The sequence below is a fragment of the Scleropages formosus genome, chromosome 8 (genome assembly GCF_900964775.1).
Source record: "Scleropages formosus chromosome 8, fSclFor1.1, whole genome shotgun sequence".
NCBI lineage: Eukaryota > Metazoa > Chordata > Actinopteri > Osteoglossiformes > Osteoglossidae > Scleropages > Scleropages formosus.
In genome coordinates, this window is record NC_041813.1 from 10,915,812 (window position 1) to 10,942,051 (window position 26,240).

General features: G+C 43.8%; 1 protein-coding gene across 2 annotated transcripts; it reads right to left on the bottom strand.

Moving 5' to 3' along the window:
* Window positions 1-1,389: 1,389 nt before the first annotated feature.
* Window positions 1,390-24,752, bottom strand: prom2 (prominin 2). Of its 2 annotated transcripts, none has more exons than XM_018766087.2 (24): window positions 24,615-24,752; window positions 22,559-22,847; window positions 19,712-19,773; window positions 18,999-19,204; window positions 18,729-18,849; window positions 18,566-18,629; window positions 18,381-18,470; window positions 17,847-18,025; window positions 13,824-13,889; window positions 9,717-9,780; window positions 9,357-9,513; window positions 9,130-9,282; window positions 8,676-8,799; window positions 8,243-8,331; window positions 8,047-8,131; window positions 7,810-7,953; window positions 7,195-7,260; window positions 7,009-7,101; window positions 6,841-6,894; window positions 2,936-3,016; window positions 2,767-2,835; window positions 2,400-2,489; window positions 2,192-2,304; window positions 1,390-2,105 (listed from the first exon to the last, which is right to left on the bottom strand). In XM_018766087.2, exons 2-24 carry the CDS (start codon window positions 22,779-22,781, stop codon window positions 2,060-2,062), a joined length of 2,439 nt encoding a protein of 812 aa, XP_018621603.2. In that variant the 5' UTR covers window positions 22,782-22,847; window positions 24,615-24,752; the 3' UTR covers window positions 1,390-2,059. The 2 variants fall into 2 exon arrangements, with proteins under 2 accessions (XP_018621603.2, XP_018621604.2); XM_018766088.2 differs by lacking the exon at window positions 24,615-24,752 and adding an exon at window positions 24,464-24,498.
* Window positions 24,753-26,240: the final 1,488 nt, after the last annotated feature.

Genomic DNA, 26,240 nt, shown 5'->3' on the forward strand with positions numbered 1-26,240 from the left:
AGATTACAGTAACCATTGAGTTTTTGCTGCCTCTTTCTAAGTGAGAGGGCTCTTTGCCCAAATGGATGATACACAGGTGGGGGGTGTGGTTCAATCAATACCACATTAGCGCATCAACTGCTGCATGGGTCCCAACTGTGTTTCTTCTGCTTGTGCTTTGCAGTGAATTGAGAGCACTGGCCCCAGATCAGTTTGTTGTGTGTGCTGAGTGGTGAAGTTATGTACATATTTCTCAGGTGGAGATTTCTTTCTCCAACTGCAGTATTCGATAAATAAAGATATCAGTAGTGTTCAAGTGAAAATCAGCATAAACTGATCTAAATTAATATATTTGCAATACTTTAATCCACAATTCAGCACTCAAAATGATTGAGTGACAATGAAATGTTTGTCCTTTGAGGAATTTAGTTTGTGTGAATACAAATAATTTCTAAATAAAACAATGGATATTACAAAGCAGATCATTTCCATGATTCCCCGTTTAAATTTTACTTGTGTTCTGTGTAAGGTCTATTATAGAAAAAGGTTCACTTAAGTGGCATCATGAAAATTTATTAGTTAAAGGCTGTTGAAAAACCACCAGCCCAGGTATCAAGTAGTGTGTGACCAAAGGTGATCCCTTTCTCATGGAAGGCAGATGTTCTAAGGTGTTGCCTGGATTCTTTGCACTCAGTCTGTGACACTCTTGAGACTGACATTTTCCAGAAATTAATGTTACACTGTATTAAATCATGTGTCTGAGATTTTTTTTTTTTTTACTAACAGGTAAACCAACTGATACCATCATACTGAGAGGTAAATGTCAGTTTTTGTAGCTATTTGTATTTGGAGAGTTTCTTGTATTTTTTTTTTTTTGGTTCTGCAATATTTCAATAAGATGCAAATGAAAAGATGTATGAATTATTATATTGCATGTGCTAATTAAACTGACATTTAATTGTGGGTGAGTCTGCTTGTTTTTTTTTTTCCAAATCTACTGTGTGAACATGGGGATCTTTGCTGCAATGTGCAGTGATAGGAAGAAACTAAGTGGTTTGAACAAACCTGGCAGCTTCAAGAAGCTGCATCACCATACCTCTCAGACTGACACCAAGTGGTCAGGTTCCTCGCTGTGGTGTGATGGTACTAAATCACACAAACATGACCGTGCTGCAATGTGAGCCTCGGTGTTGTGCACAAAACAGCACGTTGCTTATACAAGGCAAGTTACTCCAATGGTGGTCTTTCCTTCTGCAAACTAATAGTGGCACTTCACAAATGACAACACTTTGCTGCCTGGTTCAGAGGGAAATACTACAATGTGCCCATTTTCTCCAGTTCATAGGGATTCCCACTGTGATATAAAGTGGAAAGTAAGAATACTGCATGCAAAGCTAAGAAACAACATTGTATATCCAAAAGCCAAGCTTATTTGTATATGTATTTTGAAACTGTAGGTAGCATAGAGCCATTGAAACAGCAACAGACTTCCTGATAACTACAATGAACAAATGATCTGACTATCACTGAATGCTGTGAACATACCATGTGTAAACTAGAACACAAATCACCTCTCCAGAGGTGCTTGTGGTTTTTCTAGTAATATATTTACTAAATTATGTTGCAAGACTTGTAAATCATGTATACCTTGCCCTGTATTTCAGTTTGCTTTTTTAAGCTGTGAAATTATTTATGAATACTCAGTCTGTTTATCAGTACAATACATGCAGTCAGAAATATATGAATGCTACAGCAAATTAAAAACTGTAAAATACATTTGAAATGACATAGACATACTGCACACAGAAACAATCCAAGCAGTGGGTGAACCAAACTCAGGTTCAGAACCTTTCCCAAGCCCAAAGTAATTCAAGAGGTACTAGCAAGGGATGTGTAGAGTATCCATACAGGACTTCAGTGTGGAAGCCTGGTGGACGGGACTCCTTGAATCTCGTTGTGACAGGATATGTTGACATGACTCCATTACTTTAGTGTTTGAGGGGCAGCATCTGAGTATATTTGTCAGTCCATTAATCTCCAGGAATATTTACGAGGCAATAGATGGATTTTGCTGGTGTTCCTATTCCATGGTGGCCCGAGGGATATGGGTCAGTTGTATGTGGTTCCTGTGGGCAGAGAGGAAACAAGAAGCTTAGAAACTGTGGGTGACGCTGGTGTTTCAACACACAGGGCGGTAGGCACAGTCACTCACTCAAGCACGTCCTTGTGCTTCATCCTCCTGTAGAACTTGGCCAGTTTGATGGAGAAGATGATGTTGGGAATGAGGAAGATCAGACACCAACCCAGGCTGAACCAGAAGGCATTCTTGTGATGGGATGGGAACATTAACAGAAAATGAGGGGAGAACTGAGAAATAAGCTCTTCAAAATTGTGTGGGGGCAGTGTCAATGCTGACTTACCAGGGATTCCACAATATAGGAGCAGGCCAACCTTCCCACCGTGTCGACCACCCCAGCCACCGGGCCACAGCGGCCAATCTCCTGTGTTATCTGTAACAGGAAACCAACTGTAATACACACAATGAATTGTGGGGAGGAGAGATACTGTAAGTGATGGCTACATTTTACTGGGTTAACCCCCAATAATGGTAGCAAAGCACGTACCTGCTGTCAGGCACAGTGCTCAGTGTTACCACTTATTGTGACACATGATGAAGTAAAAATTTGCCAGCAACTTAGATCAGTAATGGATACCATTATCACACTGCCATGATGATAATGTAATAGCGTAGGATACAATGAAAGCACAGAATGAAAATACAAATACCGTTTTATTTGCCCAGTGAATATAAGATGTAAAATAGGCCATCTGACATTCCAGAAATCTTCTGCTTATCTTGACAAGAAAGAAAAAGGAAAAATCTAAATATTATGACATTGAATAAAGTTGAAAAACATTCAGTTCTCTCAGAGTTGTATTCAGTGTTCATACTCACAGTTTTTACTATCTCTGAAGTGTTACTATTGAGGAAGTTCTGAGCTTCCTCTATGTCTGTCAGAACATTTCCCACAGTGTCCTAAGAAAGGATGTAAATGTGAGCTACAGTCATGTGAAAAAGTAAGTTCATCCATGGAAAATTTTTCCTTTTTCAACAAATTTGGACATGCAGACATTTTACATTACATTTACATTTATTTATTTAGCAGACACTTTTCTCCAAAGCAACTTCCAGTGAACTCTATGTAGTGTTATCAGCCTACACAGCTTTTCACCAATGTGACTTACACTACTTATAGTGGGTCACTCATCCAGGCATCAGTGGAACACACTCTCTCTGTCATTCACACACTATGGGTGAACTTGAACAGCATGTCTTTGGACTGTGGGAGGAACCAGAGCATCCAGAGGAAATCCATGCAGACACAGGGAGAACATGCAAACTCCACACAGACTGAGCGGGGATCAAACCCACATCCTCTTACACCACTTAGGCACTGTGAGACAGCACAATTTTATCTTCATTTAATTACTGCCTATATATAAATGTGATATACTTGAAGAAATGACACATCAAACTTGCATTATGTAGTTCTTTTTATAATTTAAGTAAACAAAAATACCGATTTATTACATGGAAAAAGTAAGTATACTCCTACATTTATCACAACTTCAAATGCACATAATTAGAATCAGATGTACCAGATGAAATGCCAATGATTAGAACATTGTTGAACATTGTAGAACAATCTGAGGAACCTGTATTATTTAAACCTCAGACAGGCAGAGTGTGGTTTGTTCTTTGTTCCTGAATTGTGTGGTGTTATCATGCCTTGGTTGAAGGAGCTCCCTAAGGCCTTCAGAAAGAAGATTGTGAATACACATGAGTCTGGGAAGGGATTTAAAGATCTCTGAATTATTTGAAACTGATCATTCCACTGTATGGAAAATTGTCTACAAGTGGAAAATATTTGAAATAATTGCCAATTTGTCTAGGACAGGCCAGCCCAGCAAATTCAGCCTAAGAGCAGACTGAAAATGCTTAAAGAAGTCTCCAAGAACCTTCAGATTTCATCCCTGGATTTGCAGGTAACTCTTGCAACTGTTGGAGCTGCAGGTAATTCTTGCAACAAAGATTGCACAACTTTGATCTGCATATGTGCCAGGAGGCAGCCTTTACTGTCCAAAACAACATTAAGGCAAAACTAAAGTTTGCCAATGAACACCTAGGCAAAGACCAGGACTTCTGGATCAATGTGCTCTGGACAGATGAATCAAATATAGAGTTGTCTGGCCAGAGTACCAGAAGGCATGTTTGGTGCAAACCAAAGATGGCATTTGAGAAGAACATCATACCAACTGTAAAGCATGGTGGTGGAAATGTCATGGTTTGGGGTTGCTTTGCTAGCTCAGGGCTTGGTCGACTTACAATCATAGAGTAAACTATGAATTCTGCATCATATCAGAGTGCTTGAAGAAAATGTGATGCAAACTGTCCAAAACTTGAAGCTAAACTGGAAGAGGACCTTTCAGCAGGATAATGATCCTAAGCATACCAGTACATCTACCAAGGAATACCTCAAAAAGAGAAATGGAGGGTTTTGGAATGGTCTAGTCAAAGCCCAGATTTGAATCCCATTTGGATGGAGGGGGAATTTGAAACAGGCTGTACATGCAAGAAAACCCTCAACCATCTCACAGTTAAAGGAATTCTACATGGAGGAGTGGTCAAATTTAATCAAGTCCCATGCAAAGACTGGTAGACAGTTGTACAAAATGACTACAACAAGCTAAAGGGGGCAATACCAGCTTCTGAGACCTGGTATGTACTTAATTTTTCCAAATAGGAATATTGTGTCAGTTTTTTTTGTTGAATAAATTATTGAAAAATCAAATTTTCATTGTGTTTAAGTATATCACCTTTACCTACAGAAACTGTTTAAATGAAGATCAAATGTGTGCATGTCCAAATATTGAAAAAGGGTAAAATTTCCATTGGGTGTACTTTTTTACATGGCTGTATATAGGAGCAGGTACAAGGACATATAGTAATGCAGCAACTTAGTGGTCATTCATCCTGCTGCTGTCACGACCATGCTCACACCTCACCCAACAGCACCTGACTCTGGTTAAGCACCTGACTTCAGTTGAAACACCTGGCTATAAAAACCACCACTCAGCCACATTCCAGTTGCAGAATCTCTTTGAGACAACCGGCCCTCCTGCAATCACCTCTTATCCACAGCGCCCTGTCCACTTCCCTCCTTTTCCTGTCTACTATGGCATTGACCCTTGCAACGTCCTCATCAACCACATCGTCGAATTCTCCCCATGTACAACGTCTGCGCCTCGGATTCACCACGACTGTCCCTGACTACGAGTACTGCGTTGTCCCAAGAACCATCGCAACAAACAATCCTGCGACTGGGTTCACACCTGGGGCCCCGGTCTACATGGAATGACAGCTGCCTGCTGTGTTCAGCTATGCTAAGTGTTTCATACACACACACACCAGCCACTTTATTAGGTACACCTTGCTAGTACCAGGTTGGACCCCCTTTTGCCTTCAGAACTGGCTTAATTCTTCGTGGCATAGATTCAACAAGGTGCTGGAAACATTCCTCAGAGATTTTGGTCCATATTGACACGACAGCATCACACAGTTGCTGCAGATTTGTCAGCTGCACATCCATGATGCCAATCTCCCGTTCCACCACATCCCAAAGGTGTTCTATTGGATTGAGATCTGGTGACTGTGGAGGCCATTTGAGTATATTGAACTCATTGTCATGTTCAAGAAACCAGTTTGAGATGATTTGAGCTTTGTGACATGGCGTGTTATCCTGCTGGAAGTAGCCATCAAAAGATGGGTACACTGTGGTCATAAAGAGATGGACATGGTCAGCAACAATACTCAGGTAGGCTGTGGCATTAAAACGATGCTCAGTTGGTACTAAGGGGCCCAAAGTGTGCCAAGAAAATATCCCCCACACCATTACACCACCAGCAGCCTGAACCGTTGATACAAGGCAGGATGGATCCATGCTTTCAGATTGTTTACGCCAAATTCTGACCCTACTATCTGAATGTCGCAGCAGAAGTTGAGACTCAAGATCAGGCAACGTTTTTCCAATCTTCTGTTGTCCAACTTTGGTAAGCCTGTGCGAATTGTAGCCTCAGTTTGCTGTTCTTAGCTGACAGGAGTGGCACCCGGTGTGGTCTTCTGCTGCTGTAGCCCATCTGCTTCAAGGTTCGATGAGCTGTGCATTCAGAGATGCTCTTCTGTATACCTCGGTTGTAACGAGTGGTTATTTGAGTTACTGTTGCCTTTCTATCAGCTCAAACTAGTCTGGCCATTCTCTTCTGACCTCTGGCATCAACAATGTATTTTTGCCCACAGAATTGCCACTCACTGGACATTTTCTATTTTTCTGACCATTCTCTGTAAACCCTAGAGATGGTTGTGTGTGAAAATCCCAGTAGATCAGCAATTTCTGAAATACTCAGACCAGCCCGTCTGGCACCAACAACCATGCCAAGTTCAAAGTCACTTAAATCACCTTTCTTCCCCATTCTGATGCTCAGTTTGAACTTCAGCAGACCGTCTTGACCATGTCTACATGCCTAAATGCATTGAGATGCTGTCATGTGATTGGCTGATTAGATATTTACGTTAACGAGAAGTTGAACAGGTGTACCTAATAAAGTGGCCGGTGTGTGTGTGTGTGTGTGTGTGTGTGTGTGTGTGTGTGTGTGTGTGTCTCTCTCTCTCTCTCTCTCTATCTCTCTCTCTCTATATATATATATATGTATATGTATATATATATAAATAAAAATCCAAAGATTGCTGTTATGATTTTGGCTATATGATCTGAAGGTGGCTGCAGAACAAGGACCACTTACGTTAATGTGTGAAAGTATGGTGCCCAGAGACTGAAGAGTGTCATCAACGATATGCTGAAAGAAAAAATGGCAATTATATAAAAAAAACTCTACCACCCATAACTTGTGTTTCGCTGAATGTTTCTTATAAAAAGCTTTGAAGCCTTTTGCTGCAATCCTACAACTCACCACCATTGGCATGATGTTCACGGTGACATTGTTCTGGATGCCTCTCAATGCAGTCGCCAGCTGTTGCAGTTCTGCCTTTACACTTATATTGGTCTAGCAAGGGAGCAAAACAAAGTGACATCACAGAATCAAATACTCAAAAATTTAGTCTTGTTCCAGTTGTTAGCAAAAACAAAACTCACTCACTTGCTTGTCGGCTAAGTGATCCAACGTGCCAGATATGTTCAGAATTGTGTTTGAAAAATTGTATATCTGCAAAAAAAACCTATAATTAGGCATGTAGATGGTAAGTGATGTCAATGAGAAATGCCTTCTCATGCAGTGCATGTTCTGTGGTGTTTCTGTTACATATTTACATTTATTCATTTAGCAGACACTTTTCTCTAAAGCAACTTACAATTAATACTATGCTACAGTGTATCTGGCTGGCATCTTTTTCACCCAAGGTAGCTTGCAATGCTAGATAAGCTGCAGTATAATCAACACACTCACACACACACCATTAGAGTCACTAATTTACTAGAAACATGTCTTTGGACTATAGGTGGAAACAGGAGAACGTGGAGGAAACCCATGAAAACATGGGGAGAATATGCAAACTCAACAGCAACAGAAGATATGTCAATAGTCTTAGGTTGTTATCACATATTGAAAGACTAAAACCTGCACAGTGTTTAGGCACTGATATGGTACTGTTGACGGTATCTTAATGATCCAGGTCCTCTCAGTAGGTGCATGCTACCTGGATCCTTCCAGTCTTTATAGGCACTTAAGACTCAAAAGACAGAAGAACACTTGCACCTGCTGTGAGATGTTTCCAAAGTTCACTCCTCCTGCTATTTTGCTGAAATTCTGCAGCTGTGTGCGCAGATCCCATGTGAGAATATTGACCACTCTCAAGGTGATATTCTGCTTCTCGAAGTCCTGCTGTATCTGCTCGGTGTACTATTTGGGGAGGTGATATAGTGGCATCAGAAGATAACATGCACCGTGTGGGAAAAGACCTTTGAGTTCAGGTTCATGTAAGTGGACTCTTACCTTTGAGATGTTGAGAAACTGGTCAAGATTAAATAACTCTGACAGATGGAGCGTGTTCCATAAGGACATGTTTTGATGGCAGTCGCTGCAAGCATGAAAAGAAAGTGATAAGGAAGAGCTGTATCCAAACTGACTTGATTTTTGACTGGAAGTCAGCCCTAATGTTACACTCAAGTGTTCAAGTCTCTGACCTCACCTGTACACTTCACTGAGTGTAAGTTTTGTCTTCAGGTGTAGTGTCTCTGACAGTGACAATCCTGGGATCATCCCTGGAGTGTCTATGATCTGTGTTGGAGAAGAACCCACAACAGGAGTTATCAACATTTAGGCAGGGAAACGCTTATACAGACAGGCTGATTTTGTTTTGTATACATAAGGAGGCAGTATTCACAAACTAACACAGGGTTATCTATCCACACTAATGGTTCCTAATCTGTCTGATCATTTACATATATGTGTGTTTTCTAAGATGAACAGCTTCAGTCGGACTGCAGACTCTATTTGTTGTGATGTTGTTAACAGAAAAGCTGTCGAGATTGCCGCCATTTAGTGGGGACTGGTACGCATCTGCATTTCCTGTCGGCAGCTCATCCCCACCACATGTTCATTACTGTAAGGTGAGCTGTCACCTGGAACAACTCTTGGCTCTGCCAGGGCACACAAACCAATGTGTACAAATTGCCCCCTGTGAGGAAGAGCACCAGGACCAAGAGCATGAAGATCCAACCAAAGAGGAAGCTGAAGCCGGCACTCCTGTAACACCAATGTGGGATATATCACCAGCCAGCTATCTACAGAGCCAGCATCTGCTGACACATCTCTTTCAGACACATCTTAATACATAGGAAATGCTTATTATTTCTACACACATATTCACTATGGTCTTACACAATACTTACATACAAACAACTATGAGAATCTGCACACATCTACATGAACGAATGTGAGTTTCTTAGAGAAAGTGTTTGATCATACATTTGGTGATGTCTGTGAATGTGTGTGTGTGTGTGGCAGTGAAAGAGGGAACAAGCTTTTGTCTGTGCTTGTGTATATGAACAAAAGGGTGGTGAGAAGGTTACTCACGCCATCAGGAAGAGCCCTCCGCAGTTGGCAGTGTCAGAGCGCTTAGTGGGGTCTGCTTTGGGTTGGAGTCCCATCGGACCTAGCAGCAAGCCCAAGGCATTGCAAAGTACCACCAGCAGAACCACAAAGCACAGAACCAGACACACAGCCCACCTGTGGACACAGGTACTCAGTTGGAGTAGCATACACACTGAACAAGCAGGAAATCTTGCATGGAGAAAGCGCACCTGTATCTCTCTGTGCCCAAGATCTGAGGGGAGTATTTGGTGATGAATGTTCTCACAGTTTTCATCTGTTCAGACACATCATTAAGACTGTGGAGGGGAAGGTCTTCGGACAAATGGGAGATCTGCCCCTTGATCTGAACCAGTTGCTGTTCGATACCTGCCAAACACAGAGGATGGTATGTTGATGTTGGGAAGATGCCAGCATCTGGTTAAAACACGCTGGTACTTTACTGAATACTATAAACTGACACATGGATTCATGTACTGTAACAGTTAAGAAACATAAATTCAAATTAACAGACAGCATTAAAGGAAAGGCACCAAACTAAAGTCAAAGATGAAGAATAAAGGGATGCTCACTCTGAACAGCATCTCTACTCTGGTTGGACACCTGTCTTGGTATGCTCTGCAGGAACTCCCATCCCTGAAGGAAGGAAAGTCAAACTCAGCCTGGACACCAGGATCTGCCCATGATGACTGCTCACATGTCACGCTACCCACTGCCATACTGCCACAGGGCATCTTGAAACAGTCACTGCTGAGCTCAGGCACTCTAGAAACTTTCCAAATACCACCAGCCACCAAAACTGGACAAATTGGGTATAAACTGAGCCGATTCTTTGCACAAAAACATAGACTCAAAGCTGAATGGTATGGAATCTGGTTGACTGTATATGTAAGTGGCAAATGGCTGAAATAGCAGCTGGTGACCCGTAGTGGCAGCCTCTTAGTGCGAAGACTGGGAGTGCAAAGACAAGGGAATCTACCTGTGGTAGTTCACCGAGGGAGGCCTCCACCACTACGTGAGTTCTGCCATCACCACCGTGTTCTGCGAGGTATCATGCATGAAACATGTCGAACATCAAAGTTGTCTATGGCAACCAAACTGTACGACACCACCATCAGAGACTCAGACGCTCCCACTGCTACAGTAACCTGGTTTATCCTCGTCTGTCCAGCCCCCCATTCTGTTTCAACCTCTCCATGGGACTCTGAAACTGCCAATCTGCTGTGAGAAAGGTTGACTTCATACCAGCCTACATCTCTTATCTCTCACTAAACTTCCTGGCCCTAACTGAAACCTGGATTAGCTTAGACAACACAGCCACATCCGCAGCCCTCTCCACTCGCTATTCTTTCTCCCACACCCCTGGTCCCTCCAGCAGAGGTGGAGGCACAGGCCTGCTCATCTCTCCTGAGTGGGAATATTCCGTTTTCCTTCTCCACCTACATGACCTGTCCTCCTTTGAATTGCATGTTGTATCTATCACTGCCCCAATCACTCTTGTTGTGGTTGATCTGTACCGCCCCCTGGCCCTCTCGGCCACTTCCTGGATGACCTTGACATCTTGTTGAGCTCTCTTCCAGGGGACAACACTCTGTTGATTCTCCTGGGTGACTTCAACCTGCATATCGAGGACATTCATGCGAGAGCCCTTTTGCCACTCCTGCAGTCCTTTGACCTCTCCCTGTCCCAGTCCCCTGCTACTCACAAATCTGGCAATCGCCTTGACTTTGTGTTCTCCCATAACTGTGACTGTCCTGTCCTCACTGTTACTCCACTGCATGTCTCTGGTCATTTCATCATTTCCTTTCAACCCTGCCTCACCACTGATCCCTCTCCTTCTTCTCCACCCATTGTCACCTTCTGCCATGATTTCAAATCTCTCTCGCCTTCCTGCCTTGCCTCTGCCACACTGTCCGCTTTCCCTTCTGCTGCACAATTCTCAGACCTATCAATGAATAATGCTTTTCTTCTCTGTCTAATCTTCCTCTCTTGACTCCCTCTGTCCACTAATTTCCAGACCAGCACGCCCCTGCGCCACCCCATGGCTGACTGATACATTACATGCTAACAGGAACAAACTCCAGGCTGCAGAGCAACGATGGCAAAAATCCAAGATTCGCATGGACCTGGATGTCTACAAAGAACTTATCTACTTTTCATGTTGCTGTTTCATTAGCTAAAACAACCTTCTTCCACAACAAAATACAGTCTGCAACTAAAAAACCACACAGAGTCTTCACCACCTTCTCATCCCTACTGCTATCTCTGCTGCCCCCTCCTCCTTCTTCTCTCACTGCTGATGACTGCTTTGTTTTTCAGAGACAAAGTCAACGCAATCATGGACAAGTTCTCAGCATCACCCTGCCCTGTTCGCATTGGACTTCCCTGCAAAGTCATGCTCTCCAAAATCAAGCCACTGTCAGAAACTGAAATCTCTGGCCTCCTGATATCACACAGAGCCACTACCTGCTCGCTAGATCCAGTCCCATCAAACTCCATCCAGACCATCTCCCCGCAACTGTCCACCTTCATCTCCAAGATCATCAACTCCTCGCTCTCCTCTGGCTGCTTCCCATTTGCTTTCAAAAGTGCCCTCATTTCACCTCTGGTAAAGAAACCCTCTCTGGATCCTAACTCAGTCCAAAACTACATGCCAGTCTCTCTCCTCTCTTTTCTTTCTAAAACTCTGGAATTAGCGGCCTGTGATCAACTGTCTGAATTCCTCTCCCGGAACCATCAGCTCAATGGATATCAATTTGGATTCAAAGTTGGTCACTCCACCGAGACAGCGCTCCTGGTGGTGTCTGATGCTCTCCAGGTGGCTAGAGCAGCCTGCCTCTCCTTGGTCCTCATCCTCCTCAACCTGTCTGCAGCATTCAGGACTGTCAACCACCAGATTCTACTCTCCTCTCTTAGTCAGCTTGGGGTCTAAGGAACAACACTAAGATGGTTTGAGTCCTACCTATCAGACAGATCCTATCAAGTGGTCCGGCAGGGCTCCTCTTCTTTTCCTCTACCTCTCTCAACTGGTGTCCCGCAGGGCTCGGTATTGGGCCCTCTGCTTTTCTCAGTCTACACCCCCTTCCTTGGCCCTGTCTTCACCTCACATGGATTCAACTATCACTGCTATGCTGATGACACTCAGCTGTTCCTCTCATTTCCACTAGGAGAAACAGACATTTCCGCGTGCATCGCTACCTGCCTATCGGACATCTCTGCATGGATGTTTAATTACCACCTACAACTCAACTTCTCCAAAACTGAGATCCTAGACCTCCCAGCTGGTCTGTCTTCCTGTCATGATCTCACAATCAAACTGGACAACTCACTTATTTATCCTACCTTCTCGGCTAAGAGTCTGGGAGTGATGATTGACTCAAGTCTACCTTTCTTTCAGCACATCGAAGCCACAACCCAGACCTGCAGATACATCCTTCATAAAATTGGTAGGATCTGTCCCTACCTTACAACTGACTCTGCCCAACTACTTGTCCAGACCTTCCTGCTACTGCCATCAAACCTCTGGAGCTGATACAGAATGCTGCTGCACGAGCTGTGTTTGATTTGTCGAAGCGTTCCCATGTATTAGTCCTACTCACTTCTCTGCATTGGTTTCCTATAGCTGCATAGATCAAATTTAAGACCCTGGTTATGGCCTAAAAATGCATCAGTAGAACTGCTACCAGCTATCTACAAGACTTGAGCATCCGCTACACCAAAACCAGACTGCTTTGTTCTTCCACATATGCCTGCTTGGTGGTCCCACGCACAAAAGGTAAAGCACGAAGGTTCTTGGTTCTGGCTCCGTTGTGGTGGAATGACCTCGCCCTCTCACTCAGAACTGCTGAATCTCTGTCCAGATTTAAAAAGGGTCTTGAAACTCACCTCTTCCAGACTCACTTTGCCCATGATCTCTTGGTTCATGTAAGGTGTAAATGTTCATGCACTATAACTTTAAAATCATGCTCAGATAAACCATGGCAAAGCTGCTCCTGTAATGTAATGTAAATGTTTATATTTATATATATAATAATACATAAAAATTACTAGGAAGGTGATTTGGAATCATGGTCACTTGGATAAAGTTTTATCCAGCTACTCAAGTTATGAACATTGTGTCACGTTCTCCGCATCTGGCACCTCTGCGACACCTGCCATTCCCTGATGGGAACGACTATAAAGAGGGAAGCCGAGAAAGCCCAGACGCGGAACCTTGTTTTGCTTCCTTGTTTCTCTGCGAACCGTATTACTGAGAGACCCATTCCGAATTCGACCCTTTGCCTAGCCTTTTCTACGACATTTGCTGATTGCCTGACCCTCGCCTGCCCTGACCACGTTCTTTGCCTAGCCCTTTCCACGACGTTTGCTGATCGCCTGACCCTCGCCTGCCCCTCGACTACGATTATGGATTCTGATTCGGCTTCCGTGCACGTCGATCCGAACTCTCTGCACTTGAGTCCGTCCGCGTTACACGCAACCGTGACACATTGGTTCATATGGTGGAAAGAAACTAACTAACTACACTTATTAAGAATCACACATTGGCATCTGTGTCTCTCATTCTGCTAACCTGTAATGCACACATTGTATTTTTTATGAGGTGTTCATCGCTTTGGAGAAAAGCATCTGCAAACTGAATAAATGTAATGTAAATGTAAATGGAGGAAGATCACACTCACTTGTCTAACTTGAGCATCAAAGTCAGCTCTGTCCACTGCAGACTGCAGGTCCATCAGGTTCGGCACCTGGGGAGCACATATGGACACACACAGCGAGACAATAAATGCAGCTCAGAACACAACTTGGAATTCATTCACAGAAAAAGATGTAATTTTGAACAATCTGAACTTTGAAGTGGTATAATTATATCATTAATTTCGACAGAAATCCATGCTGATCCTGGTGACTCCTTTCCTACTCAGTCTTTGCAAGCAACCAAGCAAGCCCAGCACCCAGATGCAACACACATTTAATTTTTTGTTCTTGTCTATTCACACACACACACACACACATTTTCAGAACCGCTTGTCCCTTACGGGGTCACGGGGAACCGGAGCCTACCCGGCAACACAAGGCGTAAGGCCGGAGGGGGAAGGGGACACACCCAGGACGGGACGCCAGTCCGCCGCAAGGCACCCCAAGCGGGACTTGAACCCCAGACCCACCGGAGAGCAGGACTGCGGTCCAACCCACTGCGCCACTGCACCCCCCTCTCTTGTCTATTCATCAATGCAAATTTGCATAGACAACAATGTTGGTGGACAATGTATGCTTTCAGATCATACCATATCAGTAGACTGATCATCTTGTCTTTGAAACATTCCTAAGAGTTTTCTGTTTTCGGTACTGTCACTGTGTGTGCTGCAGTGCTGGGCAGCTCTCATGTCCATGAGGTGGACTTACTGTATAATTTTACCGTTAGCAGTGGCATGCATGTGTTCTTACTGTTTGCATGTGTGTTTACTGCTCATTTACATTCTGCTGTCACTCGCTAGCCGCACGGCGAATTGGGAAGCACCCGTCAGCACAGGACTTCGTTTCCCAGAAAAATATCGTCAAAATCATAAAGACCCTATAGCGACCCCTAGTGGTAACACACTGGAACTGGATGTCCTGCAATTACAAGCTAAACTGAGCTTCCAGCGACTTTTGTGAAACCTTTGTATGTCTGAAATTGGGAAGAGGCCCAGAAAATGGTCCTCCACTTCTGGTCACTTGGTAGTCCATGTGCAAGAGGTACAGAATTAAAAGCCTGAAGGTGCTCACTTTTGGCTCCATTGTAATGGAATGAATAAATGTAAATGTAATGTTATTGTTAATGTCACCTCTAAGAATTCTTTTATGCATGTAAAAATGGCGGCATGGTGGCACAGTGAGTAGCGTTGTTATCTCACAGCACCTGGGCAGTGTGAGAGGATGTGGGTTCACTCCCTGCTCAGTCTGTGTGAAGTTTATGTGTTCTCCATGTGTCTGTGTGGTTTCCTCTGAGTGCTCTGGTTTCCTTCCACAGTCCAAAGATCTGCTGTTCAGGTTGCCCCAGTGTGAGTGACAGAGAGAGTGTGTCCCACTGATGTATGTATGAGTGACCCTTTGCAACTAGTTTTTCCCCGCAACTCTCCACCTTCATCTCTAAGATCATCAACTCCTCGCTCTCCTCTGGCTGTTTCCCAGCTGCCTTCAAAACCTCTCTCATTTTACCTCTTAAAGAAACTGTCCCAATCTGGCCCAAAACTTCAGACCGGTCTCCCTCCACTCCTTCCTGTCTAAAACTCTAGAGCGTACAGCCTGTGATCAACTGTCTGATTTCCTCACCCGGAACATCTCCTCGATGGTTATCAGTCTGGTTTCAAAGTTGATCACTCCACTGAGACAATGCTTCTGGAGGTGTTTGATGCTCTCCAAGCTGCTAGAGCTGCCACCTTCTCCTCAGTCTCCATCGTCCTCGATCTGTCTGCAGCATTCAACACAGTCAACCACCGGATTCTACTCTCCTCCCTTAGTCAGCTTGGGATCAAAGGAGCGGCACTAAAATGGTTTGAGTCCTACCTATCTGACAGATTCTATCAAGTGGTCTGGCGGAGCTGTCATTCTTCCCCTCTGCCTCTCTCAACCGGTGTCCCACAGGGCTCGGTACTGGGTCCTCTTCTATTCTCGATCTACACCTCCTCCCACAGTCCGGTCATAGCCTCCCATGGATTCAAATACCACTGCTATGCTGATGATACCCAGCTCTTCCTCTCCTTTCCACCTGGTGCATCAGACATTTCTGCACGCATTGCTGCCTGCCTGTTGGACATCTCTGCATGGATGTCTGCTCACCACCTCCAACTCAACCTCTCCAAAACAGAGATTCTTCACCTCCCAGCTGGTCTGTCCTCCTGTCATGATCTATCGATCAAACTGGACAACTCACTCACTTTGCCTACCTCCTTGGCTAAGAGTCTGGGAGTAACGATTAACACGAGTCTGTATTTCTCTCAGCACATCAAAGCCACAACGTGGTCCTGCAGATACATCCTTCATAATATTCGTAGGATCCGTCCCTACCTCACAACTGACTCTACCCAACTACTTGTCCAGGCCATGGTGACTTCCCATCTGGACTACTGCAACTCTCTCCTGTGTGGCCTTCCTGCTACTGCTATCAGACCTCTGCAACTGACACAGAATGCTGCTGTATGAGTTGTGTTTGATTTGCCAAAGCGTTCCCACTTATCAACCACTACACCCCAACCAGACTGCTTCACTCGTCTACTTCTGCTCGCTTGGTGGTCCCATGCACAAAAAGTAGGAGGTTCTCATTTCTGGCTCTGCTCTGGTGGAATGACCTTCCCGACTCACTCAGAACTGCGGTAACTCTGTCTACATTCAAGAAGGGTCTGAAAACTCACCTTTTCCGGACCCATTTCGCCAAAGATCTCTCCAGCTCATATATGGTGTAAATGTTCTTGCACCGTGACTTCATGAGCATCCCCAGATAAGCCTTTATACAGCCGCTACTCCGGCCTTGTATGTGATTGGTGCATCAAGTGGAAGGTAACAAACTAGGTTTACTTAAGAGTCGCATGTCTGCAGTCATGTCTCTTTCTCTTAATGTAAAGTACAAATTGTATTTTTGCTGAGAACTATGTCGCTTTGGAGAAAAGCGTCTACTAAATGAATAAATGTAAATGTAAATGTAATGTGAGAGGGGTGCGGTGGCGCAGTGGGTTGGACCGCAGTCCTGCTCTCCGGTGGGTCTGGGGTTCAAGTCCCGCTTGGGGTGCCTTGCGGCGGACTGGCGTCCCGTCCTGGGTGTGTCCCCTTCCCCCTCTGGCCTTACGCCCTGTGTTGCCGGGTAGGCTCCGGTTCCCCGTGACCCCGTAAGGGACAAGCGGTTCTGAAAATGTGTGTGTAAATGTAATGTATCTAGCAGTGTAAGTCACCTTGGTGAATGAGGTGTGGGGGCTGATTACACTACATAAAGTTCATTGGAAGTTACTTTAGAGAAAAGCATCTGTTAAATAAATGTATGTAAAAACATTAAACATTTCAGCAGTTCCCTGCACCACCAGGAAAGCAGGGAGCTGCATTTAATAGAAAAGAGCACTGAATGTAGTACATCATGGGGACATTTTGGTTTATTCTAACATGCAATCTACTTTTCATGTGTTATTTAAAGAGAAAACAAGGACAAAACATAGGCAAATGTATCCTCCAAGAAATACATCCCTGTAGTTCCCATATAAGGGTACAGAAGTATGGTTTGTCTGGAGGAAGAATAGGTGTTCACCACTTTGTTAACAGCAGCTGGGGCCGTGGGAAACCAGTGCATGCTCAATAGACATTTTCTCAGGTTTCGGTCAAGGTGTCTGGTAAAACATGTAATTATAATATTAGAGGCAGTACATTCAGCCAGCCCCTCTGTTGAGCCACCTTTGTTGGAGTCTATTTAGATTACTCATATCCTGCACAGTGTGCTCTGGCATGCAGGCAGTGACACTGGTGACATCAGTCACCCACTGCTGTTTTGGTTTTACATGGCTCTCATTAACCTTGAAAAGGCTGTTTTCCACCATGCAAATTTGCTCATGGAAATCCAAGTGGATTATTTTCTTACTTCCGCCCTCTCCCGGTATGGTGCACACACCTCACAAAGAGTGACTGTTATACTATTAGCCATTGCACTCCTGTGCATCGGTGGGAGCAGAAAAGGGACTCACGGTGAACTTGGCATTTAGGGAAAGGGCGTTCAGTTCAGGCAGCGTGGTGTTGCTGGGAAGAGTACGGTTGACCCTGATCTTCACATCATTCAGTTCAGCCTGTAGCTGTGCAACCTTGGGCTGGAGCTGACGCAGTGTGTTGTTGAATTGCACCAGGTCCTGCTTTGTGCTGTTCACCACTGTACAAGGAGCACAAACATGTGGAAGAGATAAACAGCTCACACTCAGATCACTGTTCTTTGGGTTTATGGGTAGCGCAGCCATCCCTTTGCTCATTTTGGTGGAACCTGGCCAACATACAAAAGTCAACATTTACCTTATTTTTTAACCTTTCTGTGACACTGCCTAAAGGATTTACCCTTTGTGTCACTGAATTAAATTGCCTCTCTCATTGCTGGCTGTCACCTCTAAAAGACTGGCAGTGTGCCTGATTTTAATACTGGCATTAACAGAATGTGTGTACATTTTTGTATTTTGAGGATAACAAGGAAGTTGCTGAGGCAGTCACCGGTGTTTAACAAGGCAGGCTTGTACCTGCAGACATCTCGTGAACAGACTTTAAAGCCTTTGACACTTGTCTATGGATGCTGCTCTGGATCTCGGTGCCAAGCGAGGAATCAATGCCTGGGAGAGACGAAAAGAAGAAAGGGTTCATATTAAGCACAGTGCACCTTAGGACACACAACATACATACACAAGAAGCCAAATTTATCACTTACTCATCAGGTTTTTTGCAATCTCATCAATGGTCAGGAAACTTTCATTGACTACGGTGTGGATTTGCTGTGGAGGGCGGGCCAAAACAAAAGGAATGCATTAAATCACAACACGGAGCCATATGTGTTGTTTATAGCGTACACAAAATATATTTGAAGTGAGCACCTGTGGGACAGCAGAGAGGTAGATCTGCAGGTTGGTTACAACATTCCCCAGCCCCTGCGGGCTTTGTTCCACACTCATATCCAGCAACTGGTTGCTCTGGAACATGCAGGCATTGCCTGCCCTGAGGATGTATGCACACAGGACACACACTGACTTCAGGGATGGGTCCACACCAGCCCACAGTGGACACACAAAGACCTCTCAGTGCTGACTCTCTATGTTACAGTGCACAGGTCGAGGGAATCTGATGATGAGGACCAAATGGCTTACAGGATGAAGATGGTAGTGATCAAAGTGGCCCAGAACAGCCCGCGCCGTCGAACATGGATTCCCTGGCTCTGCTCCTGGTACATGCGGCCCCCGCAATGATCAAAACACCGACAGCATGCCAGGCACAGGCCCACCAGAGGCACCAGCACCAGGTAGAGGAGGCCGATAGCAGCACACACAAGGAAGCCAGTCTCGTAGCGAAGCACCTGGGGGGGGACACGGATGTGGCACTGAGAACCTGGAAGTGGCACACCTGTGCAAACACCAGGCAGCCAGAACAGTGCAAACAATTGGTAAAGACAAAGAACCTGAAATTTCTGTTTAAGAGTAAGTTTCTATCATGGGATGTAGGAGTGGCACATGACTGTAAACTCAGGTTGTTTGCATGGTGAGTAATACCCATTGAGGTTGGTTCTGCATAACCTTGAGTGTTACTGGTTATGCCTCATACCCCAGAAGGCAGCAGAATAAAAACCCTCAACCAAGACTGCACTAAAGTGGGATGACAGAAAACATGAATGGAAGCAAAGTTAATTAGCAATAGCCCTGCAGGTCAAAGCTGACTGCGGTGAACTAATAACAGAATAATGGAGACAAAGAGAGTCTGGGTGCTACAAAGTCTGAGTGTGAGTTCTCAATTCAGTGGTGCAGTACTGGCATGGATGAAGCCTTTGTCGAAATGTGATGAGTGTTACCTTAAAGTGCAGGCATACCTCTTTGATAGTGTCCGGGTTCTGGACGATATTGTTGCCTTCCACAAAACTCTGAAACAGTTCTGAAAATAATTCAAAGGTTAAGTTACATCATGGTACGTAACATCAGTGTTTCACAAATTAACAGCTCTTCCTATGATTTCCATCCATCCATTTTCTTTCCCGGTTATCCTAGTAGGGTCGCGGTGGCAACAGAGAGAGCAGAGAGGCCCAGCCGCCCCTGTTTCCTGCAACTTCCTCCAGCTCAGCCTGGGGAATCCCCAGCTGTTCCCAGGCCAAATGTGAGATATAATCCCTTAGGCGGGTCCTGGGCAGACCTCGGGGCCTTGTCCCAGTTAGCAGTGCCTGGAATACCTCCAAAGGGAAGCACCCAGGGGGTATCCTTCTCAGATGCCCAAACCACCTCAACTGGCTCTTCTCAATGTGGAGGAGTAGCAGCTCTACTCTGAGTTCCTCCCGGATGTCCGCACTCCTCACCCTATCACGGAGAGTGAGTCCCAGCACCCTGCGGAGAAAACTCATTTCAGCTGCTTGTATCCGCGGTCTTCTTCTTTTGGTCATTACCCAAAGTTCATGACCATAGGTGAGGGTAGGGACGTAGATCAACCGGTAAATGGAGAGCTTTGCCTTATGGCTCAGCTCCCCCTTTACCACTACAGTCCGGTACAGTGACTGCATTACTGCTACTGCTGCTCCCAGTCTGCGGCCGATCTCACGCTCCCTTCTCCCCTCACTCCAAGACCCCAAGATACTTAAACTCCTCCACCTGGGGCAAATTCTCTCCCCTTACCTCTCCCTTTCCTATGATTTGTGCATGTCAAAGCTGTCTTCAGCTAAAAACACTGTGAAGGACCATACAACAAGTAGCCTCTGTTGACACAGTATATAACTGGCAACAGGACAATGCAGAGATAGTTCTTGTTGCTATCCACCCAATACTGAAGGACAACCCAACTTCATATAGGTGTGTGTTCATGTCTGTTGTTCAGTTTTATAATTTTGGTCAGAAAACAGCCTTCAGCTGTGAAGTAGGGTGGAAAAAATTTCATTGTTGTAGTGCTTAAAAAGGAAGAGTTCAGTTCCTCAGTCTCTGGCACATCTTTCGCTGTTTCCCCTGCATAACCAGACATAGCGCTGAGTGTCACAGCCTGAGTTTCAGCTGCTGTTCAATATAAAATATGTGTAGGGAAATGCAATACTTGATGCTGAATATCTGAGGTGTGCCTGTAGAGCAAGAGTGATACCTTCTCCAGCTCTCCAGCATGTAGCCCTGGGGAGTCTGTGGCTTGTAAAGAAAGGGGCGCCTGGGGACATGTATGGGGGCCACATGGATCAGATTTGGAGGTAAAAGAGAACTGGTGATAACACCCATTGTCCTATTGGTGACAATCATTGCCACCAAGTTTCACTAGAAGGAAATACCTAACCTGCCCACATCAAATTTTGTGTGAAAGAATTTTGCACACATCTCAAGTTCAATGCAACTTCGCCTTTATTCTTTGGAGAGTACAATGGTGGCAAGAAGCACGTCCTGGAAGACCTCGGGGGCAGTGGGGTTAGCACAACATTCTCGAAAGTGTATGCGACAATGAAACTGACAGAAACAATGAGTGGTTACTAAGGCATCAGGCGAACATGAGGAAACAAAATGCAACATGTTCTATAGCATAATGCAGTACTTTTCCACAAGAAGACAATGCCACCTCAACAATATCACTCAAGCATAATCACAGAAACACTAGAGGATTGCTGATATGATTATAGAAATGCAGTAATGAGGATTCATTCTCTCAAAACACCTGACCAACCACAACCCACAGATCTGATTGTTTTTTGCCTGCAGCATGGACCCTGGGGGCTTCACCATACTACCAGCAATGTTCCCAGCCTAATGAGCTCTGCCTCTTACTCAGGTGGGTGAGATACACAAAAGGGTACTCAGGACCAATCCCTGAAATGAAAAAACACATGCAGTGGTGGCCAGCGGCAGCATCACAAACATGAGTTAAAGACCCCCATGACTGCTGCACAACAGAATCCGGCAACCAACAATCCTGCGGCAGTCATTGCCACACTAGGCACACACTGTCTTCACACCAGCAATGCCATCACCTGTTTGAATCCCATCTTCTGCTGTAGCACGCTTCATCAAGATACTTACATTGAACTACTACAGTAATTCTGGTGTAAAAAAAATAAATAATTGAAAAATGTACAAAAAATACAATTGTAAATAGCATTAAGATTGTACATTTCCTTGGAAAAGGTATGACCTGAATAAATGCACACTTCTTCAATTCTATGGAGAAAATTTTTGTTTATTTTTCACATCTATTGCTCATGCTGGATATATACTTAAGATTAAGTTTGAATGTGTTTGTCTGGGAGAAGGTCATATCTACTCTGCCCTAATCACTTGTCTAAAATCCATACACTTAAGGCTAGTGTTTAAGCTTCAGGCAGATGCCAGATAGTGTGGACAATATATGGACCTGTCTGAACAGGTCATCTTCAGAAATATTATGAGCTTTTCCATCCAGAAAAAGTAGCAAACCTTTGTGTGTATTTTACGTCTTGGGTCCAGATGTTCAAAGGCCATCATTAATGCACACATTTTCCTACTGAGGACACAAACAAGCTGTGGTATACAAAGCATTTATATTCAAAATCTCTGCAGCGTAACTCCTTCTTTTTCATAGAGCTGACACTCACTGATTTCCAGAAACTGCATATACATACTGTATGTATTGTATATGTAGTGCCTTTCAGACACTATGTATACAGTACATATGTGTTAGATGGACAGATACTGTTACTATTAGCAACTAATCCCAAACAATAACTTACTTTTTGGAAAAGGATTTGGTTGAACTGTTCCAAGGAAGGAATGGACAAATCCCGATATGAAGCTGAAGTCTGCGCCTAGCCTGAGTGCTGGCTGGTACTGGACACTTCTGAGGTCCCTGCGTCTGGGTGTCATGGGGCAGTTAGTGGGGGCCTGCATGGCCAGACACTGGTCCAGTATCAGCACACCGAGGTAACATCGTATTGGCCCCCATGTCAGTGTCATTGTTCACGCTGATTGGGGAAAGAACTGGAGCTTCTTACTTCATGGCACCAGTTGCAATCTCCACATCTGTAAGCAGACACACACATAAACCCATACATATTCACCCACAGGCAAAGTCAGGGGTCATTGTCAGAGCCTGTGCTATAAGGGACAAGAAGCATGAGGAGGGCAAAGGGCAAGCTAGGGTAGCCCGTGATCAATACCTCCTTAAGCTCCAGCCACTGAGGCCTGGCTATTTTTCCCACAAGTAGAAAAGAAATATAATCTCTATAGCACTTACAAAATGGGATACATGGGGGATGCTTCATACAAACAATACACTGAAACTGGGGACACTCAGCATATAGAGATTTTTCCCCCTACTTTCTTATATATTTCACTAATCTTCATAAAATTAAATAGAAAACAGATATATGTAAGCTCTTTTATAACTGTGAATTGCCATGGCTAAAAGAACTGGAGTGGAATAACACTGGTGCCGCCATCAGCATGACTAATGTGTTGAAAAGGTTCTAAATGCTACAAAACGATGCGATCAACAGGCATACTGGAGCTCAGTAACCAAGGTGATCAGTAATTAATCCCTGTCCCAATGATAGAGGATCAGGAAAGCCAAGCTCTGAAAGAGTGGCAGAGAGAATGAGCAAACACTACTGCTCAACGCACAGACAGTGAACACACCAATAGTCATGAGGGACAAAAACAGACATATCCACGAGGAATACAGCCAGGAGAGACATAGTCACGGGGGACACAGCAAAGAAAGACAGAAAAATGTGACACAATGAGAGACACAGTCACACAAGGGAAACATCCAGAAGAGACATGGCCACATGGGACATAGCTACAAGAGACACATCCACAAGGGATATTTCCATGAGAAGCACAGTCGCTATGGACCCAGCTATGAAAGACATAGCCTTGGAAAACAAGTCACGAGAGACACAACGAGGAGGGACACAGCCACAAGTGTGATGAGGAAGGAATCTTGAGGTCACTTTAATGCAGCGCTTTTGGGATTTACTTTGTTCAAAACGTTATGTATCCTTTACTTAAATTTCAAATTTGGATCATGACTTAATCCATAGTATGGTCTAATGTTATTTAAGTAAGTTTGCAAAAGAAGTTTTTTTTTTACTTCTTCACTTTAAAATCTAATTACAGGCAGTCTGCCTCGTCTTTAAAGTATGACGTCAAACAAGACAAATCTTATCAGTCCCATAAAAAGACCTTGTACATACTAGCACTGTGGCTAAAAGATTTATATTTCTCAGTCCTTAATGTAGAATATCTACGCTTCTATTCCAGCACATACAAGAGAAAACATTCAAAACAAAAGGTTTTGTCTTCATTTCTCAAAACAAAGCCAGCCCCTAGCATCATAAAAATGTATAGGTCCCAACTAAATTTACAGAAACATTTCAGCTTGTAAGATCAAACTTTCACAGTATTCTCATGACACAAAGGTGTAAATAGATCCAGAAATTACTTATACAGTATTACAAGTAATATTGTAGTACTATAAGTAGTACAAGTAGTATACAGTATTAACTGAACTGAAGTGAGGGCAAGAATATAATATTTTTGCAGTCATTTAACAGCGTAAACTGATTACTGATGAAGTGTAACAAAGACACTTTTGATAAACTAACTCAACAGTTGAAAATTTTCCACTGACTTACTGAAAGCGTAGTATTTTACACTGGCTTCACAGAACAGGTACCACTGAGCTCGATGACAAATGCACCACACTGGCTGCATAAACCCTAGGCAGTTGAATAGGGTGCAGTGTGGTAGGATGACCACAATGGCCGCAGAAAGGCTCGATAGTACCTGATATCCCCCGCAGAGCCAGGTGAAAGGTGTCCCCGGTGAAGGACAGTGTAAAGAGTAAACTTCAGGTGTGCTCTGACTCAGTCACCAGCCCACAGGTGTGAGTGCTGCTTCCTGGAAAAACCTGAGAGTGGTAGGAAAGTTTAATGTGGCTGTTTGTAGATTAGCATGAAGAAGCTAAAAGAGACTGAGGGAGGGAGGGCGGGAGGAGGGAGGAGGGAGCGAGGAGAAAGAGAATGCAGTGGGGAGGGTGGGGTGGTGCAAGGGGAGGGGGTAAAAATGAAATTGTGTGTGTTCTATGCACAAAGCAGGAAAAGAAACATGCAAACATCACATTAGCAAATTAAAGCAATGGGAAGAATAAAACTTGGGCTTATTATAAAACTTGTGCAATTTACCAGTCTTTACTAACTAAGCATGAATGTTTTGCAGCTCATCTGAACTTGTGGGCGGACGGTTTGGTATGTGATAGGCTCAAATTCAAAGTTCTAATATATCTTCTGTGACAAAATGTTGATTGAACATGTAGCAACAAAGTAAAATATGCAGGAAATAACGCGAAGACCAAATATAGGCATGTAGAGCTGGGCAGGTATGCTTATAAGTTATTTATTTTCACACTTCCATGTCTGTCAATATTCTGTCTTCTTTTTCTAGGAAAGAACGTCTTCCGTTGTAATCATTCACCTAGAACACGTATCTTTGGACTGTGGGCGTAAGCTGAAGTAGCTTGAGGAAACCAAAGCAAATATGATGAGAACATAAAAACCAAAATAAGCTGAATGGGGATCAAACCCGTTTTTGTTAAAAAATGTGTCGAACAAGCACTATAGTGAAAGCTCCAGTCTTAATTTAAAGCCAGTTTTAGTATTGTATGAATGAAGCCCGAAAAGAAAAAAGTGACACCTCTGTTGTTTTTATGTCATTTCCTTGGCACTGAAGATAATGAAATCTGGTATCAACAGTGAAATCAACAACTGATATCAACAGTCCAAGATGATGATCCTGAATATACAAGCAAGTCACCATGAGAATGGTTGAAAAAAAAATTCAAGTTATGGAATAACTTAGCCAAAGTCCTAATCTGAATCCAATCGAGATATTGTGGGAAGACCTGACCTGAACATTCACATTTACATTTATTCATTTAGTAGATGCTTTTCTCCAAAGCGACACACATCTCAGAAAAAAATAGAGTGCATTACATCAATAGAAGGAGAGATTTGGATGCAGACATGTGATTCTGCAGTACAGCTAATTTGTCACATTCCACCATATGAACCAGTTTATATTACACAAGTAGCTAGATAAAGTTTGATCCATTTTCAACAATTTCTAATCACAAGAATCTTAAACATAAATATTTACATGGTTATCATGCACTTAAGAGATCAAGCTGCAAATGTTGCTTGCAGTTCTGATTGGAAAAGTGGGTTAAAATTCCTCCATATAGATTTGAGACCCTGGTCATAAGCAACAGGAAGCATTTAATTGCAGTTGTTGCAGCTAAAGATGGCAAAACCAGTTATTGACTGTGAAAGAACAATAAGTTACATTATGCCTGCACATGCATTAAATGGAATGAATGGTTCCATGGCATGAAAACTACATAAAAACAGAACTGGT